General features: G+C 38.0%; 1 protein-coding gene across 2 annotated transcripts in view; it reads right to left on the bottom strand.

Annotated features, from left to right (window-relative positions):
- The window catches only part of CTNNA1 (catenin alpha 1), a 310,525-nt gene that overhangs the window by 101,914 nt on the left and 186,268 nt on the right, over positions 1–22,343 (bottom strand). For both annotated transcript variants that reach the window (XM_021701882.1, XM_021701880.1), the window contains exons 4-7: positions 19,948–20,114; positions 19,326–19,445; positions 11,274–11,543; positions 8,358–8,561 (exon numbers count right to left, since the gene is read on the bottom strand). In XM_021701882.1, the coding sequence (XP_021557557.1) occupies positions 8,358–8,561; positions 11,274–11,543; positions 19,326–19,445; positions 19,948–20,114 (761 nt within the window). The remainder of the gene's footprint in view (positions 1–8,357; positions 8,562–11,273; positions 11,544–19,325; positions 19,446–19,947; positions 20,115–22,343) is intronic.

The following is a 22,343-nucleotide window of genomic DNA, read 5'->3' as shown; positions in this document are numbered from 1 at the left end:
TTCTTGCTTTCAGCTCAGATCATGGTCTCAGGGTCCTGGGATTGAGCCCCACGTCAGGCTCCGTGCTCAGCGCACAGTCTCCTTGGGATTTTCTATCCCTCTCCCTGTCCCTCCCACTAGTGCAGGCATGCTCTAAGATAAATAAACAAATCTTTTTAAAAAATAAATAAATAGGGGCGCCTGGGTGGCTCAGTCAGTTAAGAGGCTGCCTTTGGCTCAGATCATGATCCCAGGGTCTTGGAATCAGCTGCTTGCTCAGCAGGGAGCCTGCCTCTCCCTCTCCCTCTGGCTCCCCCTGCTTGTTCACTCTCTCTCTGTCAGATGAATAAATAAAATCTTTATTAATAAATAAATAAATAAAATCTAAAAAAAAAAAAACAAACTAAAAATCCAAGATGCATGAAACTAAGGGGTCTAAATTTACTTTAAACTTTTTCATTATGACCATAAGAAACACTGTCCAAAAAATGTGGGGCAAAATATAGAAGAAAATTTATACTGCCTACCACCCCACCACCCAGGGACAATTACTAATATTGATATATTTGGAGGTTTAACCTTTTAATCCAAAAACATTTTTTGATATAAAATCTTTTCAAGCCTGCCCAATATCTGAAGAGCATAAAATAATACCAAGGATAGTCTAACAGCCATCTCATGGAGGCTAAAACCTGATCAATCTGCAGCTGACACTGGGCAGGCTTCCATATCTACTCCATCATCCTAATCTCAAGAGACCATTCCACTATTGCTCCATTAGGCCAGCAGCATTCCAGACATGCATCTTTCTGTATATAAAAGGTTAAAAACTTGCCTGTTAAATACCGCAATTTGTAATGCCAGAGTAGCACGCACCAGGAAGAACCTTGAACCTCTCAGAGAGCAACACAAAATATAACTTGAGGAGAGGTCCTCAGAGTTAAGTTTTAAACCTCTTGCCCCCAATGTGAGAAAAATCACACAATCTTTGACAAATAAGATTTCCAAATTAAATAAATGCTGCTCCACCAATAGAAACAAGTCCTACATGTGCTCCAATTTTGCATGCAATGCAACATCTATTTATGTCTAAATTCTCCCGAATATGCTAGGCAGCTCACAGAAAAGCCTACACTAACAAATCAATAAAATCATATGCAAGCACAGCTAGAGAACTATGGCCTAGCAATACATGCGAGAGTTTATTACAAGAAACCCATAGGTTCAAATAAAGATGGAAATCAAAGCATATTGTATAACAAACCTCAGCCACGTAGCTGCACATCACAGAGCCAACTGAAACATCTATGACACTCAACATCAGAAAGTCTAACTTTGGGAGGACACTGTAAAAACCCTTCCTGTTGGCTCACTTCAAGCAGCTATACCAGACCTGGGTTTATCTTATTTAGGGTGGAGTATTTAATTTCAGAACAGTCATTTATAAAGCAATACAGTGGAAAGCTCCACAGCCATTAAATATGATGATGTAAAACCACATTTGCTATAGTAAAGATGCACAATGATAAAGGTATTAAGAGCCAGACTTTCAGGTCAGAGATCTCAGCTGTATGTTTATGTATTTTTGAGCAAATAACTCAATATAGGTTATTATGACAGCAAAACAGGTACAAACATATGTCTTTTAGGACAATGGCTGCCATATGGTACACAGTATGATAGTACAGATAACCCTTATTTTTATTGTTAATTAAAAAAAAAGAAATGGTAAGAAAAAAATAGGTGTGCGCATACAAACATATGCACAAAGAAGGCTGGAATGTTGGACACCAAAAATAGGTGGTAGGATTACACGTTATATATAATGAACTTAGAATTATAATTAGGGGCGCCTGGGTGGCTCAGTCGTTAAGCGTCTGGCTTCGGCTCAGGTCATGATCACAGTGTCCTGGGATCCAGCCCCGCATCGGGCTCCCTGCTCAGCGGGAAGCCTGCTTATCTCTCTCCCTCTCCCACTCCCCCTGCTTGTGTTCCCTCTCTCTCTGTGTCTCTGTCAAAAAAAATAAAATCTTAAAAAAAAAAATTATCATCAGAAAAAAAGTAAGCTGTTCTAATTTTGAAAATAAGAAATGCAGCTACAAAATAATGTAGTTACAAGCTCTTCGAAAACAACTCCTTCAAAAGCTGGAAGCTCTGGCTATAGTAAAGTGATTCCAGGAAGGCATTTACAAAACTGAGAAGAGATTAGCATCTAAATTAAGTGCTTCTCTTCACTAAAGTAACAATATATCTTTGAAAGTGAATATTAACTGCATCGTAGTCATACATTCCATATCAAACTATTGTCCAAATCAAATAAAAATTTTATGCCTGCTATATTAACATAATCAAACCCCTCAAATATATACCCAGGGCAATCCAAAAAAAAAAAAAAAAGAAAGCCCAGTTATTGCACTCCTCTTTTAGGATCCAAATTACCACTGCATCCAATGTTTTTGGGCAAGGACAAAGATAAACTTATCTTTAAGCAACATCATCCTCACCAGGTTCTAAGCTATACCAATTTTCTTCTGTCTGAAACTATAGTTTTAGGTATAAAAAATACAAGCTATGATAGCTACCATGTATGGATATGGTACCATTTTGAACATTCAATGAGGAGGTTAATGCCAAACTTACCTACTCACCTTAGCTGGCTGGTTACCCAGTAGTCAGAACTACCCAAGAGATATAAAATGTGACCAAGTAACAAAAACTACATATAATTTTAAATTTTCTAGTAGCTGTAAATAAAAAGAAACAGGTAAAAAGTTTAAGAACAGATTATATTTAACCCAATATACCCAAAATACTGCGAGGTATTGAGATATTTTACATCCTTTTTCTGTGTACTCAGTTTTTCAAATATGGCGAGGAATTTATACTTACAGCACATCTCAGTTTAAACAGTCACATTTCAGGTACTTGATAGCCACATCTGGCTAGTGGCTACCACACTGGATGGCACACAACTAGAGCTACTCAAGCCCAAAGCCTGAGCTTGTTCTCATCAATTTTAAGTCCTAACTCGTCGGTCAAACATGACCATGAACCACTGACCAAGACTGCTCAGGCCAAAATCAAACGAAATTCATTTCAAAGATTGAGGGCCTTCTGTATTTCAGATACTGTGTTAAGTATTTTCAGATCTGGAGGATAAGGGGTAGGGAGGAGTTCTGTTTATCTATTTTTTGAGAGGTCAGGAGGCTTGAAGATGAGTGTGGTAACAGAAACAAACAAGCATGGTCACAGTAAATTCTACTGGGAAAACAACTCAAAGCACATGCTCTAATAAAGGGAGAAAGGAACATATTGACGATCAGCATATTCCTCAGCAGAATGAAGGGTGTGAAATATAGAAATCAACTGCATGAAGTACAAGGCTCTTCAGAATGTTGTTTTTCACTGGCACTGAATAACTTCAGAGAACATTCTAACACACAACTGAGCTCCAAAGTCAGCTATGTATTTAAGAAAGAAAAAATTTAACCCATTAACCTTGCAGCTTGTTTTAACCCATTATCATAATGGTTTGAACCCTAATTATGTATTTTGTTATATGCAGGGAACAATAAAAGGGTTAAAACTATTTTAAAATAAAATTTAAAAAAAAAACCCACTACATACAAGAAAGGGGAAAAAATTGGAATGCCTATTCCTAATGTTAATAGTAGTGGTTCAGTAATTTAATGTGTATGTATGACTTTCAATTATGAAAAAATAAACAAAGTGGTAACAATTTTTTTCAAATTCATTTCCATTTCATTTTAATTTCAATCCATTTGCTTTTAAGCCTTTTAAGATTAGGACACGCATCCAAGTTGTTTTTCCTTCTCTAGAACCCTCCCAGGAGTAACCTTAAGTTGACAGAGCATGAACAAATTAAACTTAACCACAATAACCACATTTCATTTCAAGGAAACCTGGAAGTCATTTGTGGGACTACAAAGATCTACTGAATGTCAAAAGACCTCTATTGTCATGCATCTGAGGCATTTCCATAATGTTCAGTAAGTAGGGGTCAAATGCATTACTTTTAACATCAATATCTCTTAGCTCTCAGTACAGTAAGTTAGCAATACAGCCAAGAGTAACCTCCAACTCTAAACTGCAATGCAAGCAGGAGCATTAAGGCTGTTGGCCTCCTGGCCCTTGAAGCCTTTAAAAGGGAGTTTGGCTCTCACCTGATGAATCAAATTTAACTCTACTGTGACCTAGGACACCACTTTCCTTCACTGCTTATTTCAGAGTACTTGGTTTAATTTTTTCTACAAATGTCATCATATACTGAGATCTACAGGAAGTAGTGGTAAATCACCCATGGCCTCCTTCCCTATAACCTTCTAAAATGTAAGGCCCATAAAGGCAAGGATCTTTTGATTTTTTTCACTAATATCCCTAGTACCATGAATATGCAAAATTGTCTGTTTCATTCATTCCCCGTCAGCATGAGTTACTCTATAAAGCAATTACTTATTGAATACCTCTTCTAGTATTATACCAGTCCCTGAAAGTATTTTTAAATAGTTCCTGTCGTTCATTCATTCATTCGTTCATTCATTTTAGAGAGGGAGTGGAGAGGGACAGAGAGAGAGGGAGAGAGAATCTTAAGCAGACTCCAGGCCCAGCCACCCAGGTGCCCCAGTTCCTGTCTTTTACAAGCTTAAACATAGTTGCAGAAATTACATGGATAAAGAAATACAATTAAGCAACAATTCAAGGAAGTCAACAATTACGCACAAAACTCCAAACAGCAAAGAAATAATGCAGGATGGCGCTGTTTTAAAGAGCCTCCAGCAAATAGATGGAGGAAAAAAATGTGGGCCTTGAAGCAAGAGCAGGTTAGGTTTTCAAGAAGTAGGAAGAGAATTTGAAACACAGAATGAACTATGTCCTACTGAAGGGATGAACACAGACTCGCCTAAGGAAGCACAACAGACTAGACAACAAAGAAAGTGAGTAGAGCCTAGAATAAAGCAATGGCAGTGGAGACAGTAGGGACAAATGCAGTAAAGCATCAGGAGTTTCTCCACCTTAACTACACACTGGTATCACCTGAGAAACTTTTAAAAAATACTGTCACCTGCGGACACATGGGTGGCTGAGGTCATGATCCAAAGGTCCTGGGATGAACACCCACATCAATGGGCTCCCTGCTAGCAGGTAGTCTGCACCACCCCCCGCAACTCATGTGCCCTCACCTGAGCTCTCTCTCTCTCAAATAAATAAATAAAATGTTAAAAAAAAAAAAAAAAAATACTGTCACCTGGAACTCAATTCAGTGACCCTGATTTAAATGAGGTACAACCTAGACATCAAGATTTTTTTTAAAGTTCCCCAGGGACTCTAATGTGCATCCAAAGTTTAAAATCACTGCCTTAGGGGAAAACCCAACAGAAACCTGGTAAATGACCACACAGGATGAAGAAGGAAGATTAGAGATGACAGCAAGATTTTAAGAGTATGTACCTAGAAAAAAAATGACATTACTGAGAGAAGCCAGGAAATGAAAAAAAATAAAAATATATCAGGCATGCCTGAGTAGCTTAGTTAAGTGGCCAACTCGGTTTTGGCTCAGGTCATGATCTCAGGGTTATGACACTGAGCTCTGTGTTGGGCTCTGTGCTAAGCAGGGAGGGAGGCTGCTTCTCTCCCTCCTGGTCTCCCTCTCCCTCTGCCCCTCCCCCACTCACGCACAGGCAGGCACGCACTCTCTCTCTCTAATAAATAAATAAATAATAAAAATAAAAATAAATCAGTCGCTCTGTATTTGACCACTCTGTCAACAAAGTTCCATGTAGTGAACCAGTTTTAATTAAGCCAGATTGTCTTAATTTTCCACATATCATAATTATTTGCCTAATATTTTTAAGAGAAATAATCAAAACTTAAAGTGAGCCATTTTCAAAAAATCAAGGTAGAGCTAAAGAATGTAAAATTAATCCTCCATAAAGACCTCTCAGGTTTCCCAGCTAGAAATAACCTCATCCCTCCTTGCAATCCCCATGGCATTTTAGCAGCACGATGGCACTCCCCATAAATGTTCTGTAGAGACCCTGTATTAGAAGGAAAAGACATTCCTCCTCTACCCAGCGCCCAGCACTCGTTTGCTTGTGACACACACTCAGTATGAAGTTAGCAACAGGCAGATACTGCTGGTTAAATTCTGATTATTACTAAAGGTTCTGAATGCTTTTGAAAGCTTCCGAAATAAGCAAAAATCTCACCTCAATTGCTTCTGCTTCTTGCAGACCCTATGAGGTTTTAAGCTTTCAAGTGTGCTTCATTGCCCTCCCCCAGCTTTATCTTCATTCCATCACCTGCTCAATGTTATGTGAGTCAATACAAGGGAACTAAAAATTTTTATCTTTAAGAAAAACATGCCCAGAGTCCATCTTCTAAAATATAATCTGAATCTCAAGATAATTTCTTTCAAAACCTCCACCATAATCTTTAAATTTCAGCCAAACAAAGATCATGGTTCTAGCTTTCACTTACATAATAAAATGTTATGTAAGAGTGATGTTACAGTCTCCATGTCTTCAAGCATAAATGAGTGTTTCCTACCTTTACTTACATCTGTGACACAAACTGAAAATAGTATTTGTATGACACTCTGGAGAGGAACTAGGTTACTCATGACTAGGGACAACTAGGGCAAGATCCAACCAAGCCCAAGACTCAAGGGATTGTTAGGAAGCTCTTACATGCAGAATGGTTAAGAAGCTCTCATATGGAGCAATAAGAAGAAATTTATCAAGTATTCTTCCCAGCCAAAGACTGCTTTTATTTATTTATTTATTTTAAAGATTTTATTTATTTATTTGAGAGAGAGAGCGCACATGAGAGGGGGGAGGGTCAGAGGGAGAAGCAGACTCCCCGCTGAGCAGGGAGCCCGATGCGGGACTCGATCCTGGGACTCCAGGATCATGACCTGAGCCGAAGGCAGTCGCTTAACCAACTGAGCCACCCAGGCACCCCAAAGACTGCTTTTAAAGCATTTTCCTAATCATAACTACATTTTATATTTTTGTACTTCAGTACTATATGTGATAGCAGATAACTGATCCACACACATACCGAGTCCTTTGTTTCCCTGTTTAAAATTCTAATATAGTGAACCATTCTTCAAATTATCCATTTTTTTATATTTTGATTTTCAAGCTTAGGTACGGATTTTTAAATGTGCCCCACATTTTCACTGACTTATCAACTGCTTTTTCCATCTGATTTAACTAAGCCTCTAAGCCCATTTTTCTGAGGTAGACTGCATACGATCAAAACATGGCAATGGCTTAAAAAAAATTCAATATGGTTCACTAATTTCACAATATGGTAGAAAAAAGATAAACACACTAAGGCATTCATCTTCACCCTAGGAATTCCATTATGACTCAACATTATTATGTTCACTTATATAGGCATATAAGTGAACAAGTAAGATATATGGCAAATGAATAAATGAAAAAGTACCAAGATCTTTCCCTGAAAAGCATTAAACAAGCAAAAATCACTAGTGAGAACTAGTTTGTATTGTTCTCTTCCCTTTAAAATGATTTTAAATAAATTTTATTTAACTTATTCCTTTTCTGCGACAGTAAATATTGGGTACAAGGTCTAAATTACAGTAACTCTAAGCATTAAGTAACTGGAATTGCAGAAGTATCATGGAAGGAAAAAGGAAGGTAATGACAACAGAGATAAAAATCAACAAGTACAGTATTATCTATGGGGAAAAAAATTTTCTAGAGCATTGATTTTTAAACACAAACCTTAAAAATTCAAAACCACTACTCAGTTCATCTAATACTCACCTGTAGTTGGTAATTACCACTTCTTATGACATTCTATATGGTCCATGAAAAAAACTACCAACTATAAATATTTTCAGCATTCCCTTTTGCCCAAAATTAGATGGCGGCCTAGATGTGATAATGGAACTTTAGGGATATTGAAGGTCATTATCCTTAGTACATGGGTGCTAAGGTGTTTAGAGCTGAACCAACACAATACCTGCAACTTACATCCAAATGTTAAATAGAAAAAAAGGTTTTGTGTGTGTGCATATATTTATACAAATAAACCATACATCTGTTCACACAAACATGCACATGTATCTAAGTGTTAACTGATAAATCTAGATAAAGGGTAGATGGGTTCTCACTGTAGGATTTTTAGAAGTTAAAAATTTTCAATATAAAAAGTTGGGAGGAAAGGGGAACATAGAAAGCCATTTTTTGATCCATTCCTTGAAAAATTTGCCCATCTCTAAAGGGTCAAGGAACCAAGAGCATACTAGCCATTTTTAGTTAAAACATCTCAGATCCAGCATCTGTTACAAAAACTCTTCACTTCAAAGGAAAAGTTCGGATACTCACATTGCCCATGTACTCTGAGAGCAGGTCCTGCAGGGCCTGGCGGACAGCATTACACTCTGCTACAATTCTCTCACGCCGGTCATCACGTGTGCAGGACGAGTCGGCCATCAGGGCAGCCCCACTAATGATGCTTTCTAGGCGCTCCTCCAGGGAAGGTCTAAAGCGCTCCTCACTGAAGCTCAAGGGGTCCACAATGATTTGTTTCTGCAGAGAAAGTGTTATTGCATCTTAGTGGTAATCTCTGTTCCCTCCATTACTAATGAAGGTGAGCAAAGTGTTGATCAGGAACATCAAGATTTAATATAAAAATTCCAATGCCTAAAAAAAAGTTGTACTTCTTGTTAGATGATAGCCATACAAGTTGGCCCACGATAGACCACTTCTCAAAGGCAGCACTGGAAGCAATACTATCCAGCTGAATGGGGCCTCAGTAAGATAACATACCACAAATGCAAACACAAATACATCAGCACAAAAATCATATTCACGCTACTGAATCTGAACATCTACATGCCAGCTTCTACAGTATTAGTGAAGTTACCAAATGAGAATTTCAAGGAAAATAAGTGATCTCTCTTTTCCTTTTCTATATACAGAGTATAAAACTGCTGTATGACATGAGCAGAACTGTTTCACAGCAAAAAAACAATAAAAACAGACAGACTTCTGTCCTCAAAGTTTCAGAAAGGAATGCATTTATAATCAATTCCAATCTATTTTCCTCATCTTACACAAATTTTATAAACAATGCAGTCTCATATTCAACCTGTTATGTCTAAATTAGAGATTCTCTTTGCTTAAAGACTTTGAGGTGATCTGTAAGAGATGATAGCAATCCATCCCCAAAAAGCCACTCTGTGAGGTATAACTGCCCCAGTAAGAATAAAACCTTCCTGTCTCCTCTTCACTCCCCCGACTCCACTTAAATCCAGCTTTACCAGTGGTGAGTGAGGTCAGGTCACAAGCAAGCTTTAGGTACAAGGTCAAACATCAATACCCCCAGGACAGCAGCTACTGGCCTCCCTCCAACTTTTCCATACAATTTATCCTCACACTGGTAAATGTCTGTGCAAATATTTTCCCTTTAATTTTTCTTTATGGGACTATTCTTACCGATTTAAAGTTAAAGGCCAAGTTTTTTCTTTAAAAAAGCTTGCCCTTTCCCAGTAAGTATACATTTCTTCTTTCCATTCCCAAGAACCCTCAGTTTCAAAACTGAACATGTAAGGCCTCCAGTTCATTATTAACCCACATTTTAGCTGACCATTTTTCTTACCAGATTAAGTTATTTCAAGATTTTTCTGGTTGGGGCACCTGGGTGGCTCAGTCAGTTAAGCATCTGCCTTTGGCTCGGGTCATGATCCCAGGGTCCTGGGACTGAGTCCCGCATCAGGCTCCCTGCTCCGCGGGGAGTCTGCTGCTCCCTCTGACCCTCCCCGCTCTCGTGCTCTCACTCTCTCTCTCGCAAATAAATAAAGTCTTTAAAAAAAAAAAAGATTTCTCTGGTTAAAACTGAATACACAATGACTTCTGACCAATAAGAATGAGGAATGAGTGGTCATAGAATTTTAAAAGAGTCATTAAGCTGCAATGGGCCTGCAATCACTTCGTCCAACCCCCTCATTTTATGAAGTCTCACTCTAGTCCTAAGAGGTTAAGGAGCCTCTGACATTTACTACTCAAATGAGGGCAAAATGTAATCCTTAGTGCCTTCACAGAGGCTGATACCTAAGACTGCCAAATTTGAGTGGGGTGGAAAAAAGTGTCAATAAATTTTAAGATGCATCGTAAGTTTACTATAAAGGCATTTAATAATTAAGGCTCCAGTGTAAAAAGTAATTTCTAACACCATGGTCTGTAGAATTTTATGATTTATGAAGTCTTAAATCAGTCATGCATTATCAGCAATGTTCAGTTACACAAGCCAAAATAAAGGGTCAGACAAAGGAAGAAAAGATAAAGGCAAGGAAAAACTGTTAAAAACAAAATGCACTCCATTATAGATTCTCTACTTCAAAGCATTCCTACTTATGAAAGGATACTGGCCACATAGAAGGCAATTTTCTCTTATGTTAATAATAAAAAAAAAAGTAATAATAATAATGAAACCCAACAGTGGGTTTAAAAGAAAGAAAAAAAAAGAACTAAAAAAAAAAAATCTTAAACGGCGCCCATCTCCGGGAAACCAGGAGGCATGGGGGGAAAAAGAAAAAAAAAAAAAAAAAAAAAAAAAAAAACACCACCAACAAAACCCCACCAAAAAAAGTTGATATATAGGACAGTGTGAACAGAGAACGTATATACAGAACAGATCCAGGACATCAACTATAAAAAGATAACTACATGGAATTATGCTAAGAGTATTTTAAGCCCAAATTTGCTTCCACTTGATTAAATTTTATATATTATTACGATTTAGTTATTGAGAAGTACATCTAGGCTCTAGGCAGACAAGTAAGATTAACATGATAACACTTGTGTCATAATCACTTATGATGTATCTGTTTTTCCCACTAAACTGTGAGCCCCTGGAGGTCAGAGTCTGCATGCACTTTGCCTCTATCTCCCAAAGCTTTACATCTGCCGAAAGGTTACAATCTTGGGTGAAATGAACCAAACTCATATCCTCAACAAATAATGACCCCATAGGAAACGTAAGTTTGATAAAAGAATTTAGAAGTTTAACAAAAAAGAAAAGAGGAGAAAAGAAGAAAAAAGAGAAAGAAAAAGGAAAAACTTTTGTAGGCCAAGTCAAGATCAAGTAGACCAATGATTTCTAAAATTTCTTTTGACAGAGACTGCAAATCTAAGTAGAAAATGAACTTGCATCAGAAACCATGATCACATTTCCCTAGAAACCTCTTAACTTTGGGCAGATGGTCAAGAACCTGAAGTTGCCTCCCAAGTATAACTTACATCAAAATTATTAAGTGCATATGCCAGTTCTCCTCCTCCTCCACCCTGGTGCTGGGAAGCATCGTCTGATGCAGTGGCTTGGGCTGCATTGGAAATGCCTGTGACCGCCTGCTGCAGCTGCTTATATATTAGGTCTCTGTTAGCCTTATACGCTGCAACATCAGGGTGCTGTAGGCATGCCTGGGATGCAGTATAGAGGATTGGAATGTTTTTCTGCAGGATTCCTCTGGCTGCAGCCATCTGATCACGATGGCCCACATCTTTCAGTTCCTATAAAACAAGAAATTGGAACAGTCGTTATATGGGTTCTAGTCATAAAAAAATTTGTCAGTAAATGCTGAAAAGTGAGAAACTCTACTAATTAGACACAATAGTTTCATGAACAGTCTGGCTTCATAACAAAGGAGGCAGCATGGGCTAGTAGGTAAGAGTTCAAACATTTCCAAATCACACAGACCTGGATTTGAATCTCCAGCTGTACTTTTTCTGGCTATTGTGATCTTATTTAAAATCCCCATACTCAAGGCATCTGGCTGGCTCAGTGTAGAGCATGCAACTTTTGATCTCTGGGTTTTAAGTTCGAGCCCCACGTTGGATGTAGAGATTACTTAAAAATAAAAATCTCTAAAAAAATAAAATAAAATCCCCATACTTGGTTTCACCTTCTATAAAATAGGAGCAATAATAGGTTTCTCTTTCTAACTGTCCTGAGGATCAAATGGGATAATGCATGTAAAGCACCTAGCAGAACACTAACTGAAAAGCAAAACATAAAACTGACTAGCATCTTCATTACAACTATATAAAGATGTAAGTACCTATTCCAAACAAATTAGAAAAATCATTCAGAGACACATTTAAACAGAGTAAGATTTAGTTTGAGTATTTCTTTTTTACTAAGTTATAAAAGTTCATTATAAGAGTTTTGTGAAATTTGGGATGGGATACCACAAGTGTACATGAACTATGCAAACCAACCAAGTGAGGATGTAGCAGGCTATTCTCTCAAGTATGCCACTCTGCCCCTCACCCTTCCCCCTCCATTCCCCCATCCCAAAAATGGCCTTGGGACATAGATCATTAATACATAAAGCTGAGGCTCAGGTGTTCCATGACTTTTATCCAAAAAGATTTTATTTATTTATTTGACAGAGAAGAGACACAGCGAGAGAGGGAACACAAGCAGGGGGAGTGGGAGAGGGAGAAGCAGGCTTCCCGCGGAGCAGGGAGCCCGATGCAGGACTCGATCCCAGGACCCTGGGATCATGACCTGAGCCAAAGGCAGATGCTTAACCATCTGAGCCACCCAGGTGCCCCTATCCAAAAGGTTTTTATTTCGTTGTAATACTCTATATACATGTGGTCTTAAGTGAAACTGTCCTTTCTCAATTTTCTCTACCTGTAATTATAATCCACAGATAAAAAAAATTGAGGTTCCTGGCATGATTTCCAATACTGACATCTACTTGGTAGGCTGAATGGATGCACTAAGTGTCCAATAAGTGATACCAAGGGAAGAGGATATTTCTGGTATCCCACTGTTACTGAAAGTGCTGGGGGTGGGGGTGGGGGGACACATATCTTTAGTAAATATAGATTACCACCACAAAAGAGAAACAGAAGTGATAACCCTAACTGACCAACAGATCTGCTCTATGTGTGAACATAGAATTTCAACGTTAATTGCGCCAACTAAACCCTACAGTACAAATTTAAACGTCTTAAAAAAGAATATCACATGTGTAAACAGTAAGAGAAAAATTAACTAAGAAAGGCCAAAGTCAATAACTCAATTTGAAGTCTGACTTAGCCATTTAATGGCTTATCTTTTTAGATGAATTCCTAATTAAGCATCAGAGACACCTAACTGGCTTCTTTTTTCAGGTACTTCATCTCGCTATGTATTTTAGGTTTGCATCTTCATTCAAACCTTGTATAATATGACAGCTTACTTTTCCTCCTAGAATTCTTTTCTCTTTTGGAATCTGAATTTGTAAGTAATAGCTCACAGCACTCCAAATGCCCTGTAGCACAGTACATTAGGCTAAATATTCAGAAACAGGAGCCTGTGGATTTAGAGAATCAGTGATCATTTCCAGACCCAAGCTATGACAGGGGGCTAAGGCTAATCATTATGTTTAAACAGATGGTTCGTATGTTTTGTGTGGCATTTTCTAAATGTCTTGCCCTCCACCACCACCTCAGGGACTTAAAGTCTTCTAGGGAGGCATCTGTCTCTAAGTACTTACATGGTCCTCTGTTTTATAAAATGCTTCGCAATTAGCTTTAGAATTCTTCCCTAAGTATCTATAACCTAAATCAGTATAATCTCTTATAAAGGTTACCAAAGAAACTTCTGGTCACCTAAAGCTAATAGGTGCCACAATTACTATTCAACACTTGACTTTCCTAAAGTCACTGCCTGGCTTGGTATGAGAACTTTTACCTTTCTAAAGACTACACTAGAAACAGGACCCCATGGATCTAGAGAATTGAAGATCATCTCAAGACTCAAGCTGTGACAAGGGGCAAAGGCTACCCATTATGCTTAAGCAGCTGGTGTACATGTTGTGTGTGCATTTTCTACATGTCTTGCCCTCACCAAAATTTATGTCTGATAGACTCCTACTTACCAAGTATGGGGTCTATATTTCAATCTACGATGAAAATGACAACTAAATATCATCATTTGTCCTAACTGCTAAAGTGTTCTGCTTTCTCTCTTAAGAACTGTCTGCCATAACATAAACTAGATTTTGTTAAATAAAGATAAGAAAATGGGCACTATCACAAGGCAACACTTGATTTACTATCAGAAGAATAATAATCATAAGTATTATTTTACAAATATGTAGTGGTGATAAGTAATCTGGATTGGTGAAAACATGAGCTATTGAGGAATTTAATAGATTACTTATGAAACTAGAGTCCCTTAATCCACCTTAGCCTTCATGATTCCCAAACTGTATCAATCCAATTGTGTTTTAAGCAGACTCAGGAACGAACAGAAAACATGAAAAAGAAATGACTGCTTTCCACATAATTTGAACTAACCATCACATGCAGGGACCAAGAAATAAAAGCTAAGTTCTAAGTAATCTACATCACTCTCTCTACCCAAGAGGTAGAAAGTCAAGTAAAAGTTTCCTCTCATTTCCTTAACAATATAAAATCGTAGCCATGTGATCAAATATCTTCTCTTGTATTCAAACAAATATACTTAAAGAAAAGGTCCAGGAGCGCCTGGGTGGCACAGTCAGTTGAGCAACTGACTCTTGGTTTCAGCTCAGGTCATGATCTCGGGGTAGTGAGATCAAGCCCTGTGTCAGGCTCCATGCTCAGCATGGAGTCTGCCTGAGATTCTCTCTCCCTCTCGCTCTGTCCCTCCTGCTCATGCTCGAGCTCTCTCTCTCAAAAAAATAAATAAATCTTTTTTTTTTTTTTTTTTTTAAAGACAGAGAGACACAGCAAGAGAGGGAACACAAGCAGGGGGAGTGGGACGGGGAGAAGCAGGCTTCCCGCAGAGCAGGGAGCCTGATGCGGGACTCGATCCCAAGTATCCTGGGATCGAGTCCCACATGGGGCTCCCTGCTGAGGGGGGAGCCTGCTTCTCCCTCTGCCTGCCACTTCCCCTGCTTATGTGATCTTTCTGACAAATAAATCTTTAAATAAAAAATAAAAAAGAAATCGTGAAAGTCAGAGTTCACTACATTTTTAGCAAATATCTCAACAAGCTCTATGTACCCAGGTGGGTGGAATGTAAACATCGAAGTATTCCACCTCTAGCAAATTGAAGAGACAGAGTTGACCACAGGAAACACAGCCAGTCCTCCTTATAGGAGGAGAAACAGAGAAAATCTCTGCCCCTGGGGCCTGGGTTTAAAACTGGCTCCACCTGACTAGATGAATGACCTCAGCAAATTATTTAATCTCCCTGCGCTACAGTTCTTTCATCTATAAAAATGAGTATCTGATCAATTATAGTACCTACCTTATACTATTTTGTGAAGATTAAATGAGTCTGTATTCACAAAAGGTTTATAACAGTTTAGCACATAGAAAATACCTTTTTAGAGTCATTCATTATTATTTTCGGCAACATCCTCACCACTCCCACCACCACACCATGCCCCAGAAAAACCTTAAGGAGAAACAGATAAATTTCAAAGAGCCTGCAGACCTTATGAGTTTTAGCATTTCCTCAATGGGTGGTTGCTGCTTAAATGATCAAGGGAGGCTAAAGAAGCCAGTATATACATCACACCCAAACACTGCTCTTGAGGAAATACCCCTTTTCTGGACTACGGGCTGTCTGCAAAGATAAGAGGCTCAATGAGAAGGTAAATTATTACATACCATGCCTGAGGAAGGAAGAAAAAGTTAAAGGTGAAAACAATCTAGGGTGCTAAACATACAACAGTATAGGAATTCTGCCAGAAAACACACACTGTGAAAAAAAATGTTACCAGTTACTGAAGGAGACCAATGGGCAATTCCAAAAGGCAGAATCAAGTTTCCACCAGGCTGGGACCTTAGGATAAAATGAGTAGCAGTTAATTCCCAAGGAAAGCACTAGTTTATAGGAATACACACCAAGACCCATGTCCTACAAAAGACTACTTTATGATCAGGAGGCACAAAGGCGCCCACAGCTAGCCTACTCAGTGGATTCTACTGCAGAAGGCTAAGGCTAAAGGTTTAAGAATTAGGCCCAAGGAACACTATAAATGACCAGGACATACTACAAACGCAAGACAAACTTTAAAATGGGACCATGCATCAATCAAGACACCAGCAGAAAACAAAATCAAACTGAGTAACTCAAACATGGTTCAGGGACTGTGCTAAAAAGGTGTGGGGAAAGTACAGGGAAACCACAAGACTGATACAGCACTTAGGCCTGAAGAGACAAAGAGGCAGCTGTTACCAGAAACCAGGGAGCAAGGTGTGTGAAGTATACCACCTGACAGGGGCTATGACTTTTATCCACCCAGACCAATAAGCAGGGTGGGAGGTAGGGGAATAAATCCCCAGCCTGACCCTTCTATCTCCTCTGATCTCCTACTGATGCTCCCACTGGCCAAACCCAACCAGGACCTAGAGGGCAAAGGAGCCCTGGATGCAGTCCAGACAGGTCAGGTTCCTGGGGCAGAGAACAAGATGAACAACGGTGAAAATGAGATATGGAGGGGCAAATATAAGACCGTCCACCAAGTAATAACCTCAAGATTTTAATTACATCTTATTTCAGAAATATTTGAAATTTACTGGTTTTTGTTTGTTTTTTAGTGTATGTTCAAGGAACTCTTCATATATTCATGGCACACAGAATTAAAAAGTCAGGCAGTATTACTTTTGAGTAAGTTTTTCCAATAGCATACAAAAGTCTGGTCTATCATTGTGTTCTATCTCAAGAACATCATCAATTTACTTACTCTACCATTTTGCAAAGATAGCCAATATAGTGGCAGTCTAAACATCCTTACTTTCCTCAAAGTGTAAGTCTTCATAAACCAAGATCAGACTAGGTTTTAAGACAATGAGACTATTCACCAAACTTAATTTTTAAGTATAACTAACATTTATTTCATGTATTCAAATGAGAATTTAGATAAAAAACATTAAGCAAAATAAACTGTGAACATAACTGGGCCAGTGTGCCATGTTTACAGAATTATCATACTATTAAACAAGTTCTTAGAAATGAGTAGGCCCAGCAAAAAGAAAAACTTGTGATTTATATGATGGAGACATAAGCCAACACAGGCATAAGTGATAAAAATACACTGAGCCTATAAGAACTAAGTAACTTAGGCAACACATCAAACCTAGCTATATTATCAGGTGTAACATTAAGTAATGGAAATGTAAAACCAGGATCTCATATGTGCAGATCCAGTGTGATCACAACCTAAGCTTGAAATATGGTCAATAACCTTATTAAATACTTTACATACATTATTTAATTTAATCTTCTCAATCCTGTGGGGTAGTTTTTATACTGTTATAATATAACCGAATGAAAGTTACTAAGACTCCAAAGCTGAGGATAGCCTATATTGGACATTTACTATCCTGACTCCATTTTCCTCAAGCAGAGCTCTTGTTGGGTGTCCCTGTCCTCAAGAAGGATACCTCCCCTAATCCTCAGTAGAAGGGAGATCTTCATGACTCTGAGTCAGACATACAACCGCTTTCTTCTCACTAATGATTAGTGAAGAATGGGTATGTTACACAATTCAGATTTAGGGCAAATCTGTTAGGGGCTTCTAGATCATTTGCTTATAAAAAAGACATATGGAAGAAACAGTTTTTTTTCTTGTTGGACATAGGAATGTGTACAAGTATCATGCCTAAAGCTCCTATAGCCATCCAGTGCCGGGCACACTGAACACAGCAATGCTGGAAAATGTCAAAAACCTGGATCCTTGATACCGCAAAACCTTTCATCTTAACCACCTCAAAATCACACCTAATTTCGGACTTCTAATTAGTGAGAAAATAAATACCCCACTGTTCAAGCAGTTTTGGAGCTGGCTTTTCTGGTAACTGTAGCATGAAATATCCTAACTGATACAGGTATCAGCAAACAAGAATAAGAATTATCTTTTCAGGGCTTTGTTTTGAAAAAGCCACAAGCATGATCAGAACTATGGAAGTTTTAAGAAACTGGATGGTGACATGTGCATCTCCCCTCCATCATATACCACATTCAAAGCACCCTAAGTGCCAAAATTCCAAAGGGCTAGCAAAGCCTGGAAAAATAAGAACAATGATCCACATGCCACACAACACAAATTTGTAACACTATGGAAACTACTAAGGAATACTTAAAAAGTGGCCAAATGTGAGGGAAGAAGGGGATTAGTTTCTGATAATCAAGTGATTCCAGTAATTTTTTTTAGGATTACCAAATGTTTACTCTGCCTAATCAGAATGTTCAAATGTACAATGCCATGATTTCATGAAAAAAATTTAAATATCAAAAATACAGCCATTGTCATAATAATAATAGTAAAATGAAGTTAACATTTATTGAACGCTTATTATGAGTCAAGACACTGTTCAAAGTGTTTTAATATGTATTAATGAATTTAATCTGTACCACAATCCTGGTAGTATGACAACTGTCATAACCGTTTACAGGTAAGTACACTGAGGACCAGAAAGCTTGAATAACCTGCTGGATTCATGTAAATGTTGGAATCGGGATTTGAACCTACATAGCCTGACTCCAAAGCCTATGCTGTGATTTTAACCCAGTATGTCATACTGCATCTCAGAAGGTAGAAATTAGTCTTAAATTAAAGGAAGATATTTAGATTAAATAATTCTTCACTTATGAAAATGAAACTAGCACCTTGTTATATTTCTCCTTTGCCAAAGACCATGGCAGGCCCAGCTGTTAGATTACCATGCTGCCTTAAACAATAGAAATCCAAGTGTCTAGAGCTGTACTGGCCAGTTCAATTAAAAGTAAATAAAATTAAAAATTCACTTTCTCAGTCATGCTAGTCACTCAAGTGCTCATGGGCACATGTGGGCTAAATGGCTACAGTATTGGCATAGATATAACACATTTCCATCACTGGACAGCCCTGGACAAGTATATTTATTATATTAGGGAAAACAAAGCTATTGCAGCAAAAGGAAAAACTGTAACTGGAAATCATTATCTTAAAAATTAAGTAATTCCAATAATTTTCAACCGGTTTAAGGTTTTTAAAAATCTGAATTAAACTCTACCACCAACTCAAGTTAATCCTTCAAGGCACATAACAAAGACCTTCTCACCTCTCCAGACACTACTGCAATTGCCAAGCTATTTAAAGTAAAATTTTCATGAAAATTAAAACAGAAGCACAACACGAACGCAACTTAATTACAGCTTTATTAACAATACTAAAAGGATACTTCATAAGTTAAATGTTTTAGTGGAACTATATTGGCAGAGGGAGGTACTGGTACCTTCAGAAAACTTAAGTAAAATCGATTTTTCGCATTAGATAGTAATATAAACAACTTTAATATATCCCCAAATCATGACTGTACCTGTTGTCTTTTGGCTGCCATAATGTTCAGCTTATCCACTTCAGGTTTTAGGGCTTTATACTGTATTCCTAAGTCTTGTTCAGTGCCAGCATTTCTCAGTTTCAAGATACCTTCTTCCACCTATAAAACATACCCCTAAATAAGAAAAATTCTAAACAAAGCAAATCTGTTTGTAAAAAAGAGCTATACTACTTTTATTCCTTTTAACAGCTACTCAGATAGCAATCTAAACTTTTTCTTCAGGTTACGTGGCCCTCAAATATTTGAGCACCTACTACATAGGTGCATTATCCTGACTGCTATCTAAAACGATAGAATTTAACACATCTTGGTTTCTCAACTCTGGAACTCTGGTATAAGGAAATGCTTCATCATTCCTGCAGAGGGAAGGAGTCAAAACAGTACCTTTATTAAAATCAAGACTACACAGGCTCATAGCACAGCCAGTCTGAGGTACACTCAGCGAAGAGCAGAAAATGGAAACTAAAGAAAACATTCCTGGTCCACTTAGGTAACCAAGTTCAAAACCAAAACAAACTCTAAGGAATGCTGAATTAACTGTGGCCAGCAGCAGCCTCACTGTGATGGAAAGAACAAATTACAGACACAGGCCTGTACTTACAACTTTCAGCTGAACAAGTAATTTGTAGACATCTGCCATGTCAGCCAAAATAAGCAGCCGGGTAACAGCAGAGAGCAAAGCTCGAGCTGCCCGAACCATGTTGCCACGCTTCACAGAGGAGCAGGGATCATCTGCAAACTCTCCTGCAGCAGTCTTCATCAAATCACCTGTTTTACAGCATGAAAAAACCAACTCATCAGGAATGAACCAAATAACTGGTCTGTGTTTAAAAAAATAGTAATAATAATGCAAACCTTGTATAGCTCATGCACAGAATTGAATTTAAGGGCTCTCATTTTTATTTTCTGTTTTCTTTTGTTTGTTTTACAGTGGTCACTAAGAAAAGCGCCCTCCTATATTGCTGGTGAAAACACAGTATCTGGAAAGTGATTTGGTGCTATATATATATATAAAGAGCCTTAAAAACACTTCTTTCCAGGGGGTGCCTGGGTGGCTCAGTGGGTTGAGCCTCTGCCTTCGGCTCAGGTCATGATCTCAGGGTCCTGGGATCAGGCGCCACTTGGGGCTCCCCGCTCAGTGGGGAGTCTGTTTCTCCTGCTGCCTCTCCCTCTGCTCCTCCCCACATATGCTCTCTCAAGTAAATAAAATCTTAAAAAAGACACTCCTTTCCCAAAAGGAGCATTACACGTATTGAAGGGGGGGTGGATTTCAGTGGGGGAAAAAAATGGATCTAATGAGATCTACCCTCACATCCACAGAATGATACAGAAATACAGCAACCATCATGAAGAACCTCCACACTTCATTAACCACCTCAAGAGAGACTTACTGGCATATGAAGACAAACTTGAGTCAATGACTCATTCACTTCCCTCACAGTAAAACAATCACAACAGCTCAAATGCTCAACAATAAGCATCTGGTTAAGTAAATTATGTTATATCCTACAATTGACTATTATGCAAATATTAACATATATATGAAAAAATGTTAACATTTATGATGAAACCATAAGCATAAACAAAATGATAAATATATGTAATGTGTTTTAAAAAAGAAAAATGACAGGAATGCAAAGGCAAGTAACAGTTATACTAGGTTATAATCTGACTCTACATTATTCTGTACTAATAAAAACATTTTCTGTAACAGGTATTATAGCCATAATTTTAAAAATTACACTAAAAACATATACATTTAGTATAGTTATTAGGAATATCTGAGGTTATATTATACGATCCTAAATTCAAAAATACTAAGAATTTCTTTATAACGTTTCTTAGAAACTTGTAAAATAACTTACACTTTTTGTCATTCATTTCTATTAATTATCATTTCAAGTGACTACTCCCCTCTTCTTATAGCTTAAGAAATGGAGGGCCAGGACTATGTCTGTTCTACCAGTTATATGGACAGTACCTATATGGTGACTATCTTTGGATTCTTGGAAAAGCAATTACTCCCTCCCTTGGCTGAATATGTCCATTCCAGATTAAAGCCTAAAAGGCCATTCACTCAAGCTCTTCCACTAATATAAAAAGTACACTCTCAAGAAGCCTAGTGACTTCTCAAGAGTCCTACCAAATTTCTCCTATCAAATTTAGCTACAGCATATGAGCTTAGGGGGAAAAAAGTTAAATTCAGTCTCAGATTCATATAGTAGTTGGGCTCAGAAGCACCATACAGTATTAAAAGTAAAGACAAGGGGCGCCTGGGTGGCTCAGTCGTTAAGCGTCTGCCTTCGGCTCAGGTCATGATCCCGGGGTCCTGGGATTGAGCCCCGCATCGGGCTCCCTGCTTGGCGGGAAGCCTGCTTCTCCCTCTCCCACTTCTCTGCTTGTGTTCCCTCTCTCGCTATCTCTCTCTCTGTCAAATAAATAAATAAAATCTTTAAAAAAAAATAAAAGTAAAGACAAGCTCTGCCTATGTAAGGTCAGATATAACTCACAATGAAGAATTTCATAGTTAAAAAATTTTCCTAGACCTAAGGTACAGACATAGAAAGATAAAGATATATGGCAATGATTATACGGATACATAACATTAAAAATATGTTATCATGATACTTAAATGAGCTCATTCATTCATCTATTTATTCAACAAATATTTGAGCACCCACTATATATCAAAGTCTGATTTAGGTACAGCCCATGTCCTCATGGAAGTCTAAGGACGGGGGGGAAGACAGACAAGCAAACAATTAAAGGCGGATTAAGACAAAGAGCCTGGATTCAAAAGGCTCACAAATCAGGGACTATTACAATGCGATCAGAATTAAATGCTATGGGAAGATGGTAGGAAAGCTATTTACTCATGAAGAAGTTGTCTCAAAAGCCTTGTAGAAAAAGATATGTACCTTAAGCAATATTAATATTAAATAAGAGATATTGGTCTTATACAACAAAAAGAATTTCACCTATGTATTGAGAGCTTAC

Source organism: Neomonachus schauinslandi, chromosome 7, assembly GCF_002201575.2.
Source record: "Neomonachus schauinslandi chromosome 7, ASM220157v2, whole genome shotgun sequence".
Lineage (NCBI taxonomy): Eukaryota > Metazoa > Chordata > Mammalia > Carnivora > Phocidae > Neomonachus > Neomonachus schauinslandi.
Note: the sequence above shows the minus strand (reverse complement) of the source record. Positions and strands in the feature narration are given on the sequence as shown.